The sequence below is a fragment of the Strix aluco genome, chromosome 33, assembly GCF_031877795.1.
Source record: "Strix aluco isolate bStrAlu1 chromosome 33, bStrAlu1.hap1, whole genome shotgun sequence".
Lineage (NCBI taxonomy): Eukaryota > Metazoa > Chordata > Aves > Strigiformes > Strigidae > Strix > Strix aluco.
Window position 1 is genome coordinate 3,423,815 of NC_133963.1, and position 20,592 is coordinate 3,444,406.

Genomic DNA, 20,592 nt, shown 5'->3' on the forward strand with positions numbered 1-20,592 from the left:
AGCCTCTCTGCAAACACAGGCAGCAACGGGGCCAAATCTGGGATACTGGGAAAAAATGGGATGCACTGAGGGGAACCAGGAGGAAGTGGAAGGGGGACTGGGTAACTGGGAAGGATGACGGGGAAACTGGGGGGACTGGGAGCAGTCTCAGCCAATACAGACAATGATAGGACTAAAACTGGGGATACTGGAGGAACTTGGAAGCACTGGAAGAACCCAGTACTGGCCCCTCCCCCCTGCCCAAGCTGGGGACCCAGGCGTCCGGGCACTTCTACTTCCCACGCCACACCGGGGATCGCAACCCCCTTCCCAGTCCATACTAGGAAGTCCCCGGTTCGTACTGGGAACCCACAGCCCCTTCCTGGTATGGACAGGGAACTACAACCCCTCCTCAACCCATACTGGCAGCCTCCACCCCTTTTCAGCATGGATTAGAACATCCCTTACACTGCCCCAGTCTACACTGGAAATCCACTAGTCCACACTGGGAGCCCCTTTTCCCATCCCAGTACAAACCAGACCCCCCACCCCTTCGCAGTCCACAGTGCGAACACCCAAACAACAGTCATGGGCGTCAGGTTTATTCGCGTCTTCGGCACCTCGCAGATCCCTGGATGCCTGGGTCCCTCCCGCAGGGTGGGGGGACGGGGGCAATAAATAAGGATGGGGGTGAGAAGGCACCCAGGGTCAGGGGGCAGGATCTGGGTTGCAGTGGTCCATACTGGGAGAACCCATATGTGCATTAAGATCCCAGTCGGGGCGCCCTACCGGTCTATACTGGTCCATACTGGGACAACGCAAGGCTATGCGGGTGAAGAGATCCCAGGCAAGATGTTGTACTGGTCCATACTGGTCCATATTGGGAGGACGCAAGGCCACATGGGTGAAGAGATCCTGGGCAAGATGCTGTACTGGTCCATACTGGGAGGATACAAGGCCACAGGGGTGAAGAGTTCCCAGTTGGGCTGCCATACTGGTCCATACTGGTCCGTGCTGGGATGGCTGAAGGCCATGTCAACGTAGTGATCCCAGTTGGGATGCTGTACTGGTCCATCCCGCTCCGACCCAAGGCGATGCATACGTGGGGCTCCCAGTTGGGCCTGCAGACCCTTCCTGGTCCATACTGGTCTGGCCCAAGGCAACGTAGATCCAGCAGTTCCCATCTGGGATGTCGTAGTGGTTCATACTGATCTATACTGGGATGCCCCACAGTAACACGGAACCCCAGAGAGGAGGCACTGGTCTGTACTGGTCCATACTGGGGTGTCTCTGGATCCCCCGTAGGGATCTATGGGCTTCCAGGGGGGTCTGTGGGGCCCCATCTGGTGCCAACGGGGGTCTAAGAGGTCCCCGAGGACGATCTACAGGGTTGACCTAGAGCTGCCCAGGGGTGACGAAGCGTCCCCCACGCTGGCCTATAGGTCTCCGTGGTGACCTACGGGGTATTCATGGGGGGCTCAGAGGGAACTTGGGGGCCTCCACGGGGTGTCTGTGGAATCACTATGCTGCCCTATAGGTCCTAACATTGTTCTCTATGTCCCCAAAGAGGACCTATGGTCCCCATAGTCCCCTGCTGGGCCCCACAGTGGCCTACGAGTTCCAAACAAGATCTACAGGTCCTTTGCCATGTTTATGGGGTCCCCACATTGTCCTACAGGTCCCCACACTGACCGAGGGCTCCCTGTGGTGACCTAGGGGGATCCCCAAAGGGGAACGACAGGTCCCCAGGTGGTGTCTATGGTATCCCCACGTCATTCTACGGGTCACCCTGTTGGCCTAAGGCTCCCAATGGTGGCCTAGGGATCCCCGAAGGGGACCTACAGGTCCCCATATGGTGTCCATGGGGTCCCCACATCATCCCCCGTGTCCCCGCAGGGCCCCAGCAGGGCCTCTGGGCTGCCCCCAGCCTGCCGGCGCCCCTAGCCCGTGGCGGGCCCCCCCGGGGGCGCGCCCCCCCAGCCCTCCAGGTAGCGGGCGAAGAGTCCCTTGGCGCGGCGCAGGACGCGGGGCAGGTGGTGGCGACGCACCAGGCGGTCGAAGTGCATGGCCACCTCGTTGTAGTCCCCGGCCCGCGCCATGACGGCCTCCCGCTGCTCCAGAAGCATGGCCAGGCAGAGGAAGAGGAGGAAGGGGTTCCCCTGCCCCAGCTCCTCCGGTGGCGGCAGCGGCGCCCCATCATCCTCCAGACCCACCTCCTCCTCCTCAGATGAGGAGGAGGAGGAGGAGGAGGAGGAGGAGGAAGAGGAGCACGAGTCCTCCCAGGCCCAACCGCCCCCCCAGGGGTCCTCGGGGGCGTCAGCAGCCTCCCTGCCCAGGCTGGGGTCACCACATACCTCTCTGGGGTCTTCACCAACCTCTCTGGGCAAGTTGGGGGCGTTGTCAACCTCTTTGAGGGTGTCAGCAACCTCTTTGGGGACCTCTGGATCTTCGCTGATCTCTTTGGGATCTCTGTCAATCTCTCTGACCACGTCAGGGTCTCCCTCAATCCTCCTGCAAACGCCGTGCTCATCACCAACCTTTTCCAGCACGTTCAACTCTTCACGTCCCTTCTCGGAGATATCGTGACCTTCGCGAGTCTTCTTGGACACGAAGGAATCAGCGCTTGTATTAGGATCTTTATCAGTCTTCTTGCAGACATCAGGGTCTCCACAAACCATCCCGCGGACGTTTAGTTGTTCACCCATCTCCTTGAAAGCACTGGCGCCTTCGCTGACTTTCTTCGGAACGCCAGGGTCTTGGTCAACCTCCTTAGAAACATTGCTGTCTTCTCCGACATCCTTGAGGCCTTCAGAGTCTTGACCACCATCACAGGGGACTTTGGGATCCTCTCGGATACCCCTCGGGACCTTAGCACCACCCTGGATCTCGCCGGAGGCCTTAAGGCTGCCCTGGCCATCCCCAGGAACCTCGGCACTGCTGCAGACATCTCGGAAAATCTTTAGATCCTCTTTGTCGTTCCAGGAGCTGTCAGGACTAAGTTGGACACCCCCAAAGACCTCAGGCTTCTCATGGATGCCCCCAGCGCTCTTGGAGCCAACCTGGACATTGCTGGAGCTCTCAATAACCTTTGGGTCGTCCTCAAAGCTCTTGGGACCCTCCTGGATGGTTTCGGAGCTCTCCGGACTCTCTTCGACGTTTCCAGAGCTCTTCGTTTTCTCTTGATCATTGCCAGAGCTCGTGGGTGCCTCTGGGACATCTGCGGAGGCTTTGGAACCGTCTTGGACGCCGCTGGCGCTTCCGGGACCCTCCTGCTCCTCTCCGCACGCCTCATGGTCGCCTCGACCGCTGCCCGCCTCTGCAGGGGCCTCGCTCTCCCTCTGCTGCCGGCGCCGTCGGCGCGGGGGCCGGGGCCGCAGCCCGCGTCGCTCACGCAGCCCTCGGCGAGCCCGGCGGGGCCCCAGGGGGGCACCCAGGAGGGGTACGCCGTCCGGGGGGGGCGGCGGGGCGGGCGGCAGCGAGCTCCAGGTGATTTCCAGCACCCGCAGGGCATCCTCGAAGGCGAACTCCCGCTTGAGCTCCAGCAGCAGCCAGCGGTAGCAGAAAAGCAAGTCGTGAGCGCCGCGGGCGGCCAGGAAGGCCCAGAAAGGGGGGTCGGCGCGGCGCAGGAGGCGCCGGAGGTGGGCGAAGGCGCGGGCCAGCCCCCGGCCGCCGGGGCGGAAGCGGGGACCCAGGCGGCGCATGAGGGCGCAGAAGCAGAGAAAGGCCTGGGCCTCGTCGTCCAGCACGGCCAGCAGCGGGGCGGCCACGTCCGACATGCCCTGGCAGTAGGAGAGGCGCGGGTGGCCCAGCGCGAAGGTGGTGAGCAGGGCCTGCAGCGCAGCCAGGTGGGGGTGTCCCTCCTCGGGGCCCCCAAAGTAGGGGTGGCCCCGGTCAGTGCGCACCACGTCCTTGCGCACGGCGGCGCCCACCAGCGCCAGCTCAGCTGGGGCTGCCCGGGCGGCCAGCAGGGCCTTCAGCGCCGCGTACTCGCCCGCCTTCTGCCGCAGGTGGGCCAGCCGCTCCTGCCCCGACAGCCCCGCCGGGAAGACATTCAGCAGGTACCGCCAGACCACCTGAGAGGGGGGAAGATGGGGCAGAGAGGGTCAGGGACCCCGAGAGGACTCAGGGAGGCTGGCGGGAGCCGGGGGGGGACCCACCTTACGCAGGCCAGGCTCGACGCCACCGTGGTAGACGTGGAGACGCAGGTCGTGGGGCCGCAGCAGCCGCCCACCAGGGCCCAGGTAGGTGCGGAGGTCAGCGTCACTCAGGGGGGCGCAGGGGGGCGGCGGCAGAGGGGGTGAGGGAGGGGACCCCTCAGGCCATGCCAGGGCTGCCTGCGCCCGGGCCAGTGTCCGGCCCACCTGTGGGGAAACGGGTCACAGTGGTGCTGGGAGGCACCTGGATACATAAGCAGATACTGCACGGGGAAATTGGAAGCACTGAGCGGGGAAACTGAGAGGCACTGGAAGGGGACTAGAGAGCAACTAGGATCCCAGAAAGGGTGTTGAGGAAAACCAGAAGCACTGGGAAACACTAGAAAGGAACCGGGATGGCCGAGGTCGCAGCAGGAGCATTCCACAAGCTCTCAGCAGGGTGAGGGAAGCCAGGGCCCCCTCCCAGATGCCCGAGTCCCACTTACCTGTGCCAGCAGGGCCTGGGTGAAGGGCAGTGCTGCAGCCAGGAGTGAGCGGCGCTCGGGGAGGGGCTCTGCTGCTGCCACCTCCCGGGGGCTGATGATGTCCCAGTCCTCCAGCAGCGGGCCTGCGGCACCCGGATGCCTGGGTCCCTCCACTGGGCACCCAGGTCTCCATTCTGACACCCACCCCGACGCCTGGGTCCCTTCCTGACACCCACCCTAGGGGAACTGCACATCCGGGTCTCCCCCCACCACCCCCCTGGGGATGCTAGGCTTCCCCCTCTCTAAAACAAGACACTCCACCCAGCCCTCCTGGGTCCTGCCTCACCGACCCAGATGCCTGAGTCCCACCACTCTGCTGACACCGGGGACCTCCACTCACTTTCGGCGGGGGGCCGGACATCGAGGCGCAGGCGCAGGGCGGGCCGGGCACAGGCAAAGGCAGCCGCCAGGTCCCCATCGCTCAGCAATGGTACGAAGGTTTCCTGGCCCTGGGGGTCACGGGCCGCGAAGCTGACTGAGAAGCTCTTCTTCCTGAGGGGATGCGAGGGAAAGCTCAGCCACCGAGGCCCCCCCAGGGGATCAGGCAGCCGGGGAGGGAGGCCCGGGCTCACCCCTGGAGGTCGAAGGCACGGGCCAGGATGTGCTGCAGCACGTCCAGCGATGTGATCTGGGGGTCGACGGCGAAGGAGCGGAACTCAGGCGGCATCAGCCCCTCGCTCTTCTGCAGGCAGCATCAGCGAGGCACGGGGAGGGGCTCAGGGCCCGGGCTGGAGTCCCGGCACCGCCCCCTCCCCGCCTCAGGCCCAGCCCCTCACTGCTGCCCAAAATGGCGGCACAGCCCGTCGCCACGGCAACAGCGCCCCAGCGTCCCCCACGTGACCCGCCCAGCGGTGACCACGCCCCCGTCAGTAACGCGATGCCCCCACCCCTGCGACAGGTGGCCCCGCCCACCACCACGTATCGCCCCACCCCCCCGGGCCACCGAGTACCGCCTCCAGAGCCGCCCCGTCCCTCCGCCCTTAGCCCCTCCCCCCCCGCCCTTAGTCCCACCCCCTCACCTTGACGCGCACGCGCACCACCTCACACTCCTCCTCCACCGCAGCCCCGCCCCCGGGACAAACCCCGCCCCCCGCCGCAGCCGCCATAGTGGGGGCGGGGGGGGGGGGCTCCGCGCAGGCGCAGAGCGAGAACTCGGGGGGGCGGGGGGGGGGGGTGTCGTGCCGCCACCGCCCCCCTACCGGGAAAGCGGGGGGAAGGTGTTACGTCACCGTGCTGACGTCACGCCGCGCCCCCTCAGTGGAAATCGCCGGGCGCGGGGCAGAGCCGGAGCGGCGCCGCGATCGTCCCCGTCCTGCGGCCGCGGCGATGGCAACAACATCCGGGTCAGCGCCCGGAAGTGACGTCACGGGGCTGGACGGTCAGGCGCACACAGCGCGCAGCACAGTGTCACGGCGCAGCCCCGCCCCCCCGAACGGAGCCAATGAGGCAGCGGCAGCGGTTCACAAGGGGTTTATTAAGGGGGAAACCGAGGGGCGCATGCGGGCCCCCCCTTAAAGGGGCAACGCCCTCCAGAAGGGGCCACCCCCTCCTTAAAGGGGCGTCTCCCCTTAAAGCAGCAACGTCCCCGCCGTCCAGCGCGTGGGGGAGGCGGAGCCGACAGAGGCGGGGCGGGGAGAGGCCCCGCCCACAGGCAGAGGCCCCGCCCCTCAGGGGGGCCCGGGGGGCGCCGCGCGCTCCTTGCTGAGCCGGGCCAGCTCCTGCGTTAGCGCCTCCAGGTCCTGGGGGCGGATGGAGGCGGGGTCAGCGCGCCTCGCCCCCGCCCCGAGGCCCCAGCCCACCCCCAGGCCCGAGGCCCCACCCCCGGTCCCACCCCCAGACCCCACCCCTGCCCAAGGCCCCACCCACCTGGCCCAGGTGCAGGTTCTTGGTCAGCTGCTCCTCTAACATGTTCTGCAGCTTCTTGTTCATCTCCCGCAGCCCCTCCTCCCCTGGCCCCGTGCCCCGCCGGGGGGGCCCGGGAGGGCCTGCAGCCTCTGGGGGGGGGCAGCCGGAGCCAAGGTGAGCGCGGGGAGGTGGGGAGGGGCCGAGGGCTGCGGGGGGGGGGCTCACCCAGGCGGCTGTCGCGCACGAAGCTCTGGATGATGGCGCTCTTGCGGCACAGGTCCTCCGCCATCGAGGCGCTGCTCACCTCCAGGTGACGCACCTGGGGAGGGGAGGAAGGCAGCAGCAGTGACCCCCCCACTGCCCCTCCCCAGCCCTCCCAGCCCCACCCATGCCACGCCTAGTACCTTCTCCTCCAGCAGCCACCGCTCCTGCTGGCTCTGGGCCAGGCGCTGGAACAGCTCCGCCACCTCTGCCGGGGACAGGCCCCCCCCACCGGGGACCCCCCCACCACCGCTGCCCCCCCCCGGGCTTCCTGAGCCCGACTGCAGGGGAGGGTGGGGTCAGGGGGGGGCCTGCACCCAGGGCAAGGCCACACCCCCCAGCCCAGCCCCACCCCCCACTCCAGTCTCCCCCCCCAGCTGGGGAGGGGCCAGGCTGGCCCCACTCCCCCACCACAGACCCCCCCTGATGTGACACCACCCCCCACCCCCCACCCCCCCCCCCCAGCAGCCCTCACCCAGCCACACCCAACCCAGCCACACCCCAAGCCACACCCCTGCTGTAGCCACACCCCATTCCCCTCAGACCCCTCCCCTTGGCGGCCCCGCCTCTGCCCCAGGCCCCGCCCACCTTGGTGCTGCCAGGGGCGGAGCCATCACGGCCCAGGGACGAGAGGCTGCTGCTGTCGCCCCCCGGCCCCCGCCCGGGGGAGCCCCCCTCCAGCCCCAGCTCCTCCAGGCCTGCCAGGGCAAAAAAGGGGACCCAGGTGTCCGAGATGGGCCCACCCCTCCTCCAGCTCTGCGGAGGGGGGAAAGGGGGCCCAGGCACTACCCAACCCCAGAGAACCCAGGGGTCTGGGCACCCCCCCTTCACCCCACACCCTCCAGGAGACCCTGTTACCCCTCTCCCCACACACCCAGGCGTTCCATGGCATTTAGGGCACCCCTGCACCTATTTTCCTCCCACCAGCAGACTCCAACACTCCCCCAACCTGCAGACCCAGGACTGCCCAGGCGTCCAGGAGGCCCCCCCTTGAGGGGACCCCGGTGCCTGGGAGCCTCCCCCAGTCCCACAGGGGACACCAGCGTCCAGCTACCGCTGCGCGCACGGGTGGGGGCCAGCAGCTCCTGCAGCCGCTCCTGCAGGCGGTCGGCCCGGCGCCGCTCCAGCTGCAGCTGCCGCTTCAGGTCCTTCAGCTGCGGGGGGGGGGGACGGACAACAACGGGGAGGGGAGGTCAGGGCCCTGCGCAGGACCCCGGCCTCTAGGCGCCCCCCCACCCCCGGGGTCCCTCACCGCGGCGCTGCCCTTCTTCTCCAGGATGCGCTGCCCATCCCGGACGTCCTTCAGCTCCTGGGGGAACAGAGAGGAGTGGAGGAGATTTGGGGGGTCCCAGAGAAGATTTGTGGGTGCTGAGGGGAGTCTGGAGGGTCCTGGGGGCTCACAGTGAACCCAGGAGAATGCAGGGGGCCAGGAAGAATTCGGAGAAAGATCCCAGAGGAGTTTGGGGACCTGGGAGGGGATTTGGGGGGTACTTGGGCATCTGAAGGTCTCTGGTGGGGGATCTGTGGGGCTCTCCACAGAGGAGCTGGGAGTCCCAGTGAGATTTCTGGTGGTCTCAGGAGGGCTGGAGAATGCCATGGGGGTGTATCTGGGGTTCCCAGGGGGGCTGCGAGGGGATCCTGGTGGCTCAGGGAGGGGCACTGGGGGATAGGGTGGCTCTGAGGGTCCCACGGAGGTGGATTTCGGGGTGGGGGTACCTGGCGCAGTGCCCGGTCCTCAGCCTCCTGCAGCTCCCGCTGCCGCTCAGCATCCCCCAGCGCTGCCTGCAGCTCCCCAACACGGCCCTGGGGACAGCAGAGAGTCACACCCAGTCCTGGCACCTATAGGGCTCTACAGGGCCGCGGGGGAGTAGGCATGGCTCCTGTAACATCCCTGGACAAGCTCTGTAAGTCTGGTAGGGCCCCTACAACAGGCCAGGCTCAATACAACTCTTTATGGAGCCTCTATAGATGTCGTAGCATCTCTGGGTTCCTACGGCCTTTAGAAAACCACAGATCACCCTATAGATCCTCCAGACTCTGGTGCACCCCACAGGCCCTGTAATGTTGTAAGAGGCTCTACTGAACACATGCAACGTATAAAAAGTGCTTTTAGCTCTTCCAACACTCTACAGCGTCTATAGATTCTATAGAGTCTCAGATAACTACATGGGTTCCTCGCGGTTCCTCTGCACGCCGCAGCACTCTAAAGGTTCTATAGAGTCACAGAAGCCCTTACGATCTCCACGCTACCCCAACATTTCTTACGTTTTCCACAAAAGCACGATAAACCTCGTAAAACCTCACAAATACTATGCATGACGTGTCACACGCATGTAAACGTGCAGCACCAATAACCGTGTAAAACCCCTTGTAGCTGCTACGGTCGTTACAGAAGTACAACAACGGCTCCAGCGATACGGCGTTTCTACAGCCCCTGTAGCTCCACGGGGGGGCCTAGAGCCCCCCTGGGGTCCGAGGGGGATCCCCTATAGCCACACGCTCACCTCCAGTTCGGCCCGGTGCTGCTCCATGCAGGCACGGACGGCTGCCGCGTGCTCCTGCGCCTGACGCTCCAGCTGCTCCTGGGGGGAGACGGGACAGGCTGGGGGGCGTCCCCATCCCGGCGGGAGGCGCGTCAGAGGGGAGGGCGGTGCTGACCTGCGCCTGCTGCCGGCCCCGCTCGCTCTCCCTGCAGGTGTCCTCCGCCTCTGCCAGCCGCCGCCGCAGCTCGTCCCGCTCCCCCGTGCACACCTGCGGGCGCACCGCCAGGCACACGCCTCGCACACGCACCCCGGGACAGCACCTCGGGGACCTCAAGTCCTCCCAGGGCCCCAAAACCCCCCAGGAAGAGGGCCAGGGGCGCCTGGAGATGGTGTCAGGGTACCTCTGGGACCCTAAATCCCCCCTGGGGACCCCCAAATGGCCCAGGATGAGGTCAGGAGCAGCCTGAGGAGCCCTAAACCCACCCACGGATCCCCGAGGCGAGACAGGGTGCGAAGCACAGCAGGGACCTCAAAGTCCCCCAGGAACCTGAAACTCTTCGGGGCTTTTAAACTGAAACCCAAAACACTCCCAGGAATCCAAAACCACCCTCAAGGAAACCCCAACCTCCCCTCCAGGGGATCCCAAACCACCCCCCAGGGACACCCAACCCCCCGGGGAGCCCAACCACCACCCCGGGACCCCCAAGAGCGCCCCGGCCCCACCTGGAGCTGGGCGTCGAGGGCGTCGCACTGCGCCTGGGCCTCCTGCAGCTCCCGGGCCAGGGCCCCGCTCCGCTCCTGCAGCTCCACCTCCGCCTGCCGCCCCACACAGCGCTCTATAGGGCCCTATAGGGTCCGGCGGCGCTGCCCGCGGCCGTATAGAGCTGCTCCAGGCTGCCCAGACCCAGACAAGACTGCCCTGGGGCCATCAGCTGCCACACGGCGCTGTACAGAGGCTGCAGGGCCCCACCCTACACCCCCCCCCATGTCATAGGGTGCTCCCCAAAGAGTCTAACACCAAGATGTGACCCTCAGGAGCCCCCAACACACAGGTGCTCCCCAGTTTCTCCAGGGAGCCTCCCGGGACTCCCACAACACCATGGGGCACCCCTAGGACCCCAGCAACACCCCAAGGTGCTCCCCCAAGAACCCCCAACGCCCGGGGACACCCCCCCCGGGTGCCCCCACCTGGGCCGCAGCCTCCAGCTCCTGCTGCAGCTGCTGGTTCTGGGCCTGGAGCTCCCGAAATTCCTCATCCCGTCGGACCCGGAGCTCCTCCGCCTCTGTCCTGGGGTGCATGGAGGGAACTGGGTGTCTGAGGGGGGTCCCAGGCATCCCGGGGAGACACCGGGCCCACCCCATGAACCCCAGGAGCCACCCACCGACTGTCCCTGAGCAATGTCTCCTTCTCTGCCTGCAACTGGAGGAAACTGGCGGGGGGAGGAAAAAAATAGACAAAAAGCCAGAAAATAACCACATCGTGCCCTAAACAAAGCCCAGATCTCCGGGCACTCTCACCTCTCCTGCTTCTTCCTCAGTTTCTCTGTGAGCTGAGAAGCAGTAACACAAACACCACTCTCAGTGGAACGATGACGATCCCTCCAGCACCCACTGAGAGCTCCCAGAACCCCTTCAGTGCCCTCAAACCCCTCTGAGGCCCCCGAAATCCTCCTGGGACACCCCTCGGACATCCCCAAATCCCTCTGGGACACCCCCGAGGTCCCCAGGATCCCAGAGTTCTCCAAGACACCAGAAGTCCCCACAGACTCTGCCAAGGTCCCCCAGAAGCTCCCAAATCCCCTCAAGAGCCCCCCAAAACCCTGTGGGACTGCAACCCTCCCAGATCTCCTATGGGAGCCCCCCCCAACTCCAAATACCCCCAAATCCTCCTCAGGGCCCCCTAAAAGGGCCCAGCCTTACCTTGGCCACCTCTGCCTGCAGCTGGGCCACCTCCGCCTGCAAAAGACCCCCAGACGTGCCCCCCATGTCCTAAGTTCCACCTACACACTTTCCGTTCTGATATACCTTCACGGTCTCCTGCCCCAATTTCTTTCTGTTTTCAGCTGCATTTTTACTGCATCTCTCCCCAAAACCCTTCTCATCAAAGCCCACACCATCTGTGTGGGCCCAAACACCCCTTACACATCCCCCCACCCCTCTCATTCTCTCACAACCTTCCTAACCCATTACAAAACCCCAACCCTCACCCCCTCCGGTGCCTGCATTTCTCCCCACATCCATTCATCCCCCCATATTTCCCCCAAAACTCCCCTCCCCCATACTTCTGAACCTTTTTTAGCCCCTCCAGACCCCCCAAGCTTCCCACACACCCGACTCCCCTCACAACATACCTGGGCAGCGAGTACTGGAAGTTCCCTGGGGGAAGTGTCACCCCCAGCCCCTCCTCTGCCGGCTGCACCTCCCCGGGGGGCTCCAGGGGGGCTGAGAGAGTGGGGGCTCAGACCCATATCCCCCCCACTGAGCCCCATAAACACCCCCCCAGCCTGATAGGGACCCACAGAAACCCCACACCCACCCGATGGGCACTCTGTGCCCCACAGAGACCCCCCTATCCCACCCCCTAGGCAGCCATACTGCCCTACAGACAGCGACAAGGCCCATATAAACACCCTCTCCGGCACCCCAACACCCCCCAGGGACAATCCCAGAACACCCCCAAGCCCTCAGGAACCCCCAAACCTCCCAAAGACCCCAGAGAGCCCGACATCGTCCCCCAGGTGCCCCCTCACCATCTGTAGGGGCCAAGGGGGCCCCACTGTCACCAGCAGCCCCATCGGGGGGGGGCTCTGCAGAGGCCGGGGGGTCATGGGGGGGTCCTGGGGGCTCCCCCTCCCGCAGCCGCCGGTTCTCCTCCTCCAGTCCCTCGATCTGCGCACACAGCTGGGACCCCCTCCAAGGTCAGGCACCCGCGGGATCCCCCAGGCCCCTCCATGGGACCCAAAGGGATCCCCAAGACCCCCCAGAAGGGGTTGGGAGCCCCTGTGGTGACACTGGTCACCCCCAGAGACCCCAAAATGACACCAAGAAAACTCCCAGACCCTGGAAGTGACACTGGGGACCCCCAGGGATCCTTTGGGTCCCGTCCTCCCCCCCAGTGAGGCAGAACCTCCCAGAGTGACATCAGGGACACCCCAAGAACCCCTAAGGTGGCACTGGAGGCATTAGAGACCCCCAGGATGGCCTAGGAGACATGGAGGAGGGATATTGGGTTCCCTGGAAGGCCCAGAACCCCCACCTTGGCCAGCTCACGCAGAAGGGTGCTGTTCTGGAGGCGGAAATCGTCCTCCTGGCTCTGGAGCTTCCCCTGCAGCATCCGTGTCTCCCCCAGTAGCGCCTCCACCTCCTGGGGGGGGGGGGTCCACCACTGGTATCCTGTGGCCAGGACCCCCAGAACTCCCCCCGGGCTCCCTGCAGACCCCCCCAGACCCCATAGCATCCCCCGCAGTGACCCCTGACACCCCTCAGCACCTACATGGACCCTATGGAGACCTACAGGACTAACCCAAGAGCCCCTCAAGAGCCCCTGGGACACCTCTCAGTGACTAGAGACTCCCCAGGGACTACCCAGGATCCCCAGGAACCCACCCGGCATCCCTAGAGACCACCTAGATCCACCCAGCACCTTTGTAGGCACTGCAGAGACCTTGCTGGCACTCACAGGGACCCCCCAAGACTCCCTCCAGCATCCCTGGAGAGCCTCCAGGACCTCCCAGCACATCCAAGGGCCCCCCAGCATCATGAAAGACCCTCTAGGCCCCCCCACCACCCCCAGAAACCTCCCAGTATCTCTCAAGGACCTTTCCAACCCTTCTCCAACAGCATTAGAGACGCCCCAAGGAGACCCTCAGCACAGTTAATGACGCCCCAAGACCCCGCCCCAGCACCTTCAGAAATCTCTCCAGGACCGCCCCCCCAGCACCTACAGACAGCACCCCTCAAGGCCCGCCCTCCCAGCACCCACAGAGACCCCCCCAGGACCCCCCCCAGCACCCACAGAGACCCCCCCAGGACCCACCTGCGCCTTCTTACTCTTACTGAGGGCCTACAAGAGAAAGAAGCGGTCGCAGCGGGGCCGGGGGCTGCAGGGCAGGTCAGAGCCCACGGCAGGGGCTCCCCTCACCTTGTTGGCCTTGGCCAGGTCCTTGTCCAGCGCCTGCACCCGCTGCCGCAGCCCCAACAGCTCTGGGGGAACACGGGCCGTCAGGGAGGCGGCGGCCGGGCCGCCCCCCCCGGAGTCCCCCATCGCATCCCGCCCCCGTACCGGCGCCGTTCTTCCGCAGCTCATCCGAGAGACGGTAGTTCTCCGTCCGCAGCTCCAGCAGCTGCGCCTGGGAGGGGGGAGCGGGGTGAGCGGGGCGGCGGCGGGCCGAGAGCCCCGAGCCCCGGGCCCGGCCCCACCTGCATCCGCTGGAACTCCTCAGCCGACAGGGCCTGCGCCATCTTGGCGCCGCGGGAGGACCCCGCGAGGCGGAGCCGGAAGCGGACGCTCTAGCGGGCCCGCGGGAGGCGTAGAGACGCGGAAGTGACGTCACACCACGGCCACAGAGCTGGCGGCCGCCCCGGCGGGCAGAGGGGCCGTGCGGGGACCATAGAGACGGTCCCGGCGCGGAGGGGCCGTGTAGGCCCCCGGGGCACCACAAGGCCCACGCAGCCCCCCCTCGCGACTCGCGGACTGTCCCCCACCGCTGCGCGGTCCATTGGCCCCCGGTGCTGCAGGCCCAGGACGGACCGCGCCATGGGGACCACCCCGCAGCGGTCCCCTCGGCTGTACCGGCCCCCTGGGTGCTACAGGCCTTATAGGGGCTCCCCTGGTTCTACACAGGGCCCCCCGGGTGCTGCCAATCCGACCGAAGCCCCCCCGCTCTGTAGGCGCCGCCCCCGCTCCCCGGCACCGGGCGGCTCTTCGTTAACAAACGTTTATTTCCCACGCGGCGGTTTCCGTACAAAATCGGAGGGGGAACGGGGGGCCGGTCCCTTTAAGGGAGCCGGTGGGCGGGGCCTCTAAAAGAGGGCGGGACCGAGGAGGGTTAGTACGGTGGGCGGAGCGTGTGAGAGTGACAGCGGGGGGGCGGGGCTTCGTGCCTGAGGGCCCAGCCCCCAGGAGCCCGCCAGCGGGGGGGGGGGGGGGGGGGGGGGGGAGGGGGGCTGAGGGGGCGGGGCCTCTCCATGGGGCGGGACCGGAGGTGTCTTCCCTGAGGGGCGGGGCTTCCCCTGAGGCGGGGCTGAAGAGAAACCTTAAAAGGGCCACACCTAAGTGGGGCCCACGCCAGAACCTTAAAAGGGCCACACCATGCGTCCTCCATAAAAGGGCCATGCCCAGACGAGGTCCTTTAACGGGGCCCACCAACTGGGCACCTTCAAAGGGCAATACAGTGCCATCCTTAAAAAGGGCTTTCCCGTTCTGAGGGCCTTAAAAGGGCACCCTGTGAGGCCCACAAGAAACAGCCATCGGGGTGCTGGGGTGGGGCCTCAAGGGGTGCACGGGGGCCCTTCGAAGGGCCACGCAGTGGGGAGGGTCCTTACAAGGGCCACGCCCGAGGGTCCTTAAAGGGGTGGCGTGGGCGGCGCTCAGGAGTCGTCCTCCATGCTGAGACTGCTGCGGGGGCTGGAGGCGCGGGAGGGCCCGGGGGAGGCGAGGAGGGCGCCAGGAGGGCCGAGGGGTGACAGTCCCCCACCATCATCCATCAGGATATCATCCAAGCTCCCCTCAGCACCCCCCAGGCCCAGGGGCAGGCCCAGCCCTGGGGGCAGGTCGTCAGCCAGCGCCAGGTCCAGGAGGCACTGGGGAGTGGGGGGGCCCCCTGGGGGGAAGGGGGGGCCCCCAGGGGCCTCCTCGCAGCCCCCCTCGGCCACTGGCGCCGCTGGAGGGCTCAGGGGGAGCCCGTGCAGCTGCGCCTGCAGCTCCAGCTCCTGGGGTACAGGGGAGGTCAGTGATCCATGGGCCCAAATATACCCCCCAGTCTCACAGATCTCCCCAGACCCCAGCTCAGCCCAACCAGCCTCGCAGTAACACAACACCACCCCCATTCCCCTGGTTCCGCTCCCCCTGGCCTCATGAGCACCCCCCTCCAGATGACTGACGAACCCATAATGCTCCCATAGCCCCCCAATAGCCCCTTGAAGTCCCCAAAACCCATGGTCTACCCTTCTCTGACCCTGTAGCCCCCCAACCCAGTCCACAGAGCCTCCCAGCTCTGCTCCAGCCCCACAGACTCCCAATTCCGCCCTTCCCAGTGCCATAAACCATCTCCTTAAACCCACAGGACCCCCCACCCCAGCCCCCCAGACCTGGACGCGGAGCTGGAGGCTGCGGTTCGCCTGCTCCAAGCGCTGCTGGTGCAGCTCGAGCTCCCGGGAGCGCTGCGTCTCCTTCTGCAGCTTGCGGATGTAATCCACCGAGGCTTTCAGGATGGTGCCTTTGTTCCAGCGCATCTCCCTGCCGGCATTGTGACGCCTGGGTCCCGCTGGCACCTCCCGTAGGTACCCCCAGATGCCAGAGTCCCTCACAGGACCTGCTGTGGACCCCCAGCAGCCACCCAGATGCCAGGGCCCCCTTGGGGAGTGGGGTCCCCCACTCACGGGTCGTTGGATTTGGGGATGAGAGTCCCTAGTTCCTTGATGCGGTCGTTGATGTTGAATCGTCGGCGCCGCTCGACTGCGGAGGGGAAACACGTCAGCCCTGTGGCAGCCCCCCCGGGCCCTTCCGGCCGCCCCTTTTGCCCCCAGCTCACTCAGGTTGTGGTTGTCCTTCTTCTGCCGCTCCTTCAGCAGCGCCTTTGCCTCCGTTTCTGGGGGCAAGGGAGCAGCCATCAACAACCTCAGGGCAGGACCCCAACCCCTCCTGCCCCACAGGGACCCACCCTTGAGCCTCCCTGCCCCACAGGGACTCCCCAAGTACCCCCCTGGGCCCTTTCTGCCCCATAGCCCTCCCTCCAGCCTCACAGTGACCCCTAAGACCCTCCATACCCCAAAGAGAACCCTGGACCTCCTCCCCACCATAGTGAGCCCCCCCAGACCCCGTCTAGCCACATAAGGACCCCCCCAAGGACCCCCCCCACCCCATAGTACCTCTTGGGCCCCCTCCTGGCCCCATAGGGACACCCCCAGGCCCTGCCACCCCCCAAGAGGGGCCCCCCCTACCCGAGAGCTCGGCCTTGACACGGGGCAGCTCGGCGGGACAGGAGCTGCTGCCCCCCTGGGTGGGGCTGAACACTTCCAGGAGGGGCCCAGGGGCGGGCAGCTGCAGGTGGGGGTGGGGTCAGCACAACTGTGCCCCGCCCCGCCCCCCCCCCAGACCACACCCCCACCTTCCCCCCACCCCCATGGGGCCAGCTCTCCCCTCGGCCAGGCCCCGCCCACCTCTGCACAAACCACGCCCACCCAGCCCAAGTGCTCTCTTTTGGCCATGCCCCTCTGAGCAGGCCCCACCCTCCCCTCACCCAATTGGGAGGAGCAGGCCACGCCCAGCTCTCAGACTCCCCCCACTCAGCACCGCCTCTACCCTTATATGGCAGCAAGCTCCCACACAAACCTCATTGGCTCGTATGGGGTGGAGGCCCCGCCCCCAGAGGCTCTAATGGGTGGGGCTATGATAAGACACACCCCCAGCCACGCTCCCCATTGGCCACTCTACACTGTGTTTACAGCCAATGAGAAGCACTGGGCAGGGCTTGTACATGCCACACCCCCTCCAACGGGTAGTCCCCACCCCCAAGCCCCTTAAAGGGGCAGCGCACCGTGTTCGGGAGCTGGAGACCCCCCTCGGCTGGACCGAAGCTGAGCAGCTCGTCATAGCTGGATTCCAGGCTGATGATCTCATCGATGACATCATCGATCTGCAAGAGAGCGAAGAAAACCACAAATACTCATCGGATCCGCCCAGGATCACCTCAGACCCACGGGGGCAGCGTTCACGTCCCCGGGATTGTATCCCTGTCCCCGGCGTCACGTCACCACCCCCAGAAATCACGTCACCGCCCCCCCCTAACCACGTCACCGCCCAAGGCATCACATCCCCACCACCCGCCTGGTGCCAGGTGGCTCCGTATGACACCACAGGATTGCCTCACCCCCCCACGCCACCTCACACCCCCCAGTGCCACGCCCCATTCCGCAGGAGTGACATCACGTTGCTCTCCTGTTGCATCACAGCCCCCCACGGAACACCACGGCCCCCCCACAGAACACCGCGGACCCCCCCGCACTGTTCCCCCCATCGCCGGGGACACTCTCATCCCTCACCTCCTTCTCAGAGCCGGGGCCGATGTGGAGCAGGGTGAGGGGGCTGTGGGGAGTGGGGGGGGCTGGGGGGGGCCCCGGGGGGCTGGGGGGGCCCCGGCCCAGGGCAGAGGTGAGGTACTGCCGGACCTGCTGCCGCTGAGCCGCCCGCAGGTGGTAGCGTGTGGGGTTCTCCAGGTGGGTCTGCACCTGGCGGGGGCACAGGGGGTGTCAGGGCCGAGGGGGCCCCAGCCCCCCCCTTACCCGAGACCCAAAGACCCCCAATTCCCAGCATGCCGTCCCCATATCCCCTCTGCCCCAGAGCCCCCCATATTCCCCCCATACCCTCCCTGCCTCCCCAGCCCAAAGCTCAGAGAGTCCCATATGCCCCCTGCCCTGCCCGCCCCCCCTCCATCCCCCCGCCCCAGGTTCCCCTTCATACCCCCCCGCCTCCCCTGGGGACCCCAATCCCTGCCTGACCCCCAACTCCCCATTCCCCCCCCACGGGAGTCCCCCATTTCCCAGCACACACCAGCCCCCCAAAGGTCCTCCAGCTTCCGTGACACCCCCATCGTCCCCCCCCTTTTCCATGGGGCCTCACCTTGAGCACCTCAGGGGGCACATGGGGGGGCGCCCGGGGTGGGGGGGCACCGACGGCGATTGCAGGTGAGGGTCCAGGGGTGCTGGGGGCTGCGGGGGGGCCGGGGGGGCCCCTCCTCTCCCTCTGCTCCTGCTCCTGCGCCTGCGCCCGCATCAACTGCTGCCGCAGCAGCACCCGGGAGGAGGGGGGGGCCGCGGGGGGGGCCGCCATGGCCGCTGGGGGGGCCGGCCCCGCGCTGCAGAGGAGGGGGTTAATGGCAGCGGGGGGGGGAGGGGATGGGGGGGCTGGGGGGTCGCAAGTACCTGTGGGGCAGGGGCTGGCTCTTCAGACAGTAGAAGGTGCTGGGGGCGTCTGCAGGGGTCCCGGGGTGTCTCCAGGGGTGTCCCCAGGGGGGTCACTGGGGGGGTCCCCGGGGGTCCCCCCTCCAGGTGGTTCCCACTCGATGTCAGCCACGATCCCCGACTCGGGCAGCACTGAGCTCAGGCTGCGCCAGGGGAAGGGGGTCAGCGCCCACTGGCCCCCCAGATCCCCCTCACAGCCCCCCCGGGACCCCTCCCACAGCCCCCCACTCCCTCCCAGATCTCCGCACACCCCCTCACGACCCCTCAAAATCCCTCCCGTTCCCCCTGCACACCCCTCCCAGAGCCCCCCCGGTCACCCCCCAAACGCTTCCTCACCCACCCTGGGCGCCCCCCCCCCCCCCCGCCTTTCGCCACCCCCTGAGCCCTCCCGACGTCCCCAGCCCCGCCGAGGGGCAGGGACAGGGCACTGCCCCGGGACTGTGCGGCCCCCCCCGGGCCCCCCCTCACCTGAGCAGCCGGAGGGTGTCAGGGGCGCTGGGCCCCTCCAGCAGGACGTAGACCGTGGGGCGCCCGGGGGGCGGCGCTGGGGGGGGGCCGGGGGGCGCGGGGGCCCCCTCGGCCGCCCCACGGGACATCGCCGCCCCCCGCGCCCCACGGCACCGCTCAGGGGCTCCCTATGGGGCGGGGAGGGGCCCTGCGGGACTGCGGGGGGGGCTACGGGGCTGGGGGGGGCCTCTAGGGTGGGGGGGCCCTATGGGGTGGGGAGGGCTGTGAAGTGCCGGGGGGTGGCGCTTCCCCAGGCCTCGCGAGGGCCGGGGGGCTGGGGGCTGCCGTGGGGGTGCGGGGGGGGGGGACCTGGAGGCCACTGCGGAGTCCGAGGGGTCTCGGGGTGTCCCTGCGGGGCCGGGGAGGGGGGGCCGGGGGGGGTCCCGGTGCCCCGAGCGGGGGCCGCGGGGCTGAGGCAGGAAGCGCTGGGCCCCGGGGGGAGGGGAGCCGGCAGGAAGTGACATCACGGGGGGGAGCAGGGGGGACCCCGACACCCGCCCGGCCGCCTGCTGCCCGGGAAGGCCGCGCTCCCCGCCCGGACGCCTGGGTCCCTCTGGGGGGAGCCAGACCCCCCCGCCCCCGGACGCCTGGGTCCCCCCGGAGCCGCTGGGGGGGGAGCGGAGCTGCCCGGACGCCCGGGTCCCCTGCGGGGGGTGCGGGGCTGACCCCCCCCGGACGCCTGGGTCCCACCCAGCCGTGTGGGTGGCGGGAGCCCCCCCCGGCCACGCCACCCCCCGGAGCAGCGCCCGCGGGGTTACGGTAAGGGGGACACGGGGGGGAGGGGGAGGGGGAGGGGGGCTGCCCCAGGGCACTGTGGGAAACGGGGCTTCGGGGAGGAGGGCTGGGGTCCCCCGGGGGGGTCCAGGTCTGAGCCTCGCCCCCCCCACACCCCCGGGGGCCCCTTCGGCGGGAGGAGGGGCCGGGTCCCCCTGGGGGGTGGGGACCCCCGGGCGCCTGGGGGGCGGGAGGGGCCGCCCCGGTCCCTGGGGAGAGGCCGGTCAGGCGGAAGCGGGGGAAGGGGGGGACCGGGCCGTGACCCCCCGACCCCGGGGCAGCGGGCGCCTGGGGCCCCCCCGGCCGCCTGGGTTCCCCCCGGCCGCCTGGGTTCACGGCTCCCCGCAGCGCCCGGGGCCGATGGGTGCCGGCCCCCCGCCCGCCCCGAGATGGAGGTGAGGGGCCACATCATCCCCCCGGGGACCTACAGCCCTGCAGGTACGGTGACTCCCGACCTCTGACCTCTGACCCCGCCCTGTTCCCTCGTGCCCTCTGACCCCGCGGTGTCTCCCCCCACCCCACTGTGCCCCTGCCTCCGTGGTACCCCCCGACCTCTGCCCCCCGGTGTCCTCTGCCCCCCGGTGACCTGCGGCGACCCTGAGCTCTGCTCCCCGGTGACCCCGGTGTCTCTGACCTCTGCCCCGGTGCCCCTGACCTGTGCCCCCTGACCTCTGCCCGGCGCAGGGGCGCCCACGGGGCGGCTGCAGGAGCTGCGGGAGCGGCAGCGGGGGCTGCGCCAGGCCCTGGGGCTGCGCCTGCGGGAGCTGCGGCGCCTCTGCCTGCAGGAGGCCGTGAGTCACCCCTGACCCCTGACCTGACCCCCCATCCCTGTTCCACCCCCCCCGGGGACCCCACCCCAGAACACCCTGATTCACTCCTGATCTA

At 67.7% G+C, this 20,592-nt stretch overlaps 3 protein-coding genes and 1 pseudogene across 10 annotated transcripts; 1 reads left to right on the plus strand and 3 right to left on the minus strand.

Annotated features, from left to right (window-relative positions):
• Positions 1-565: 565 nt before the first annotated feature.
• Positions 566-6,017, minus strand: TBC1D25 (TBC1 domain family member 25). Of its 3 annotated transcripts, none has more exons than XM_074810015.1 (7): positions 5,887-6,017; positions 5,230-5,339; positions 4,998-5,149; positions 4,619-4,740; positions 4,137-4,340; positions 2,567-4,052; positions 566-2,490 (listed from the first exon to the last, which is right to left on the minus strand). In XM_074810015.1, exons 2-7 carry the CDS (start codon positions 5,322-5,324, stop codon positions 1,757-1,759), a joined length of 2,793 nt encoding a protein of 930 aa, XP_074666116.1. In that variant the 5' UTR covers positions 5,325-5,339; positions 5,887-6,017; the 3' UTR covers positions 566-1,756. The 3 variants fall into 3 exon arrangements, with proteins under 3 accessions (XP_074666116.1, XP_074666117.1, XP_074666115.1); XM_074810016.1 differs by lacking the exon at positions 5,887-6,017 and adding an exon at positions 5,677-5,835; XM_074810014.1 differs by lacking the exon at positions 5,887-6,017 and adding an exon at positions 5,677-5,840 and having other exon boundaries at positions 1,751-4,052.
• Positions 6,018-6,111: 94 nt separating this feature from the next.
• On the minus strand, positions 6,112-14,070 carry GRIPAP1 (GRIP1 associated protein 1). 6 transcript variants are annotated; one of them, XM_074810022.1, is made up of 21 exons: positions 13,666-14,070; positions 13,529-13,595; positions 13,388-13,449; positions 13,283-13,309; positions 12,503-12,610; positions 11,997-12,147; positions 11,598-11,688; positions 11,167-11,202; positions 10,629-10,676; positions 10,435-10,534; positions 9,970-10,062; positions 9,422-9,514; positions 9,268-9,345; positions 8,480-8,566; positions 8,016-8,072; positions 7,830-7,917; positions 7,352-7,461; positions 6,907-7,044; positions 6,728-6,821; positions 6,524-6,651; positions 6,112-6,396 (listed from the first exon to the last, which is right to left on the minus strand). In XM_074810022.1, exons 1-21 carry the CDS (start codon positions 13,705-13,707, stop codon positions 6,325-6,327), a joined length of 1,770 nt encoding a protein of 589 aa, XP_074666123.1. In that variant the 5' UTR covers positions 13,708-14,070; the 3' UTR covers positions 6,112-6,324. The 6 variants fall into 6 exon arrangements, with proteins under 6 accessions (XP_074666123.1, XP_074666122.1, XP_074666119.1 ...); XM_074810021.1 differs by having other exon boundaries at positions 7,818-7,917; XM_074810018.1 differs by having other exon boundaries at positions 7,713-7,917.
• Positions 14,071-14,169: 99 nt separating this feature from the next.
• LOC141917007 (transcription factor E3-like) lies at positions 14,170-19,588 on the minus strand (annotated as a pseudogene).
• Positions 19,141-20,585, plus strand: LOC141917035 (uncharacterized). The gene is made up of 4 exons (XM_074810080.1): positions 19,141-19,145; positions 19,353-19,586; positions 19,628-20,145; positions 20,392-20,585. Exons 1-4 carry the CDS (start codon positions 19,141-19,143, stop codon positions 20,511-20,513), a joined length of 879 nt encoding a protein of 292 aa, XP_074666181.1. The 3' UTR covers positions 20,514-20,585.
• The last annotated feature ends 7 nt before the right edge of the window (positions 20,586-20,592 follow it).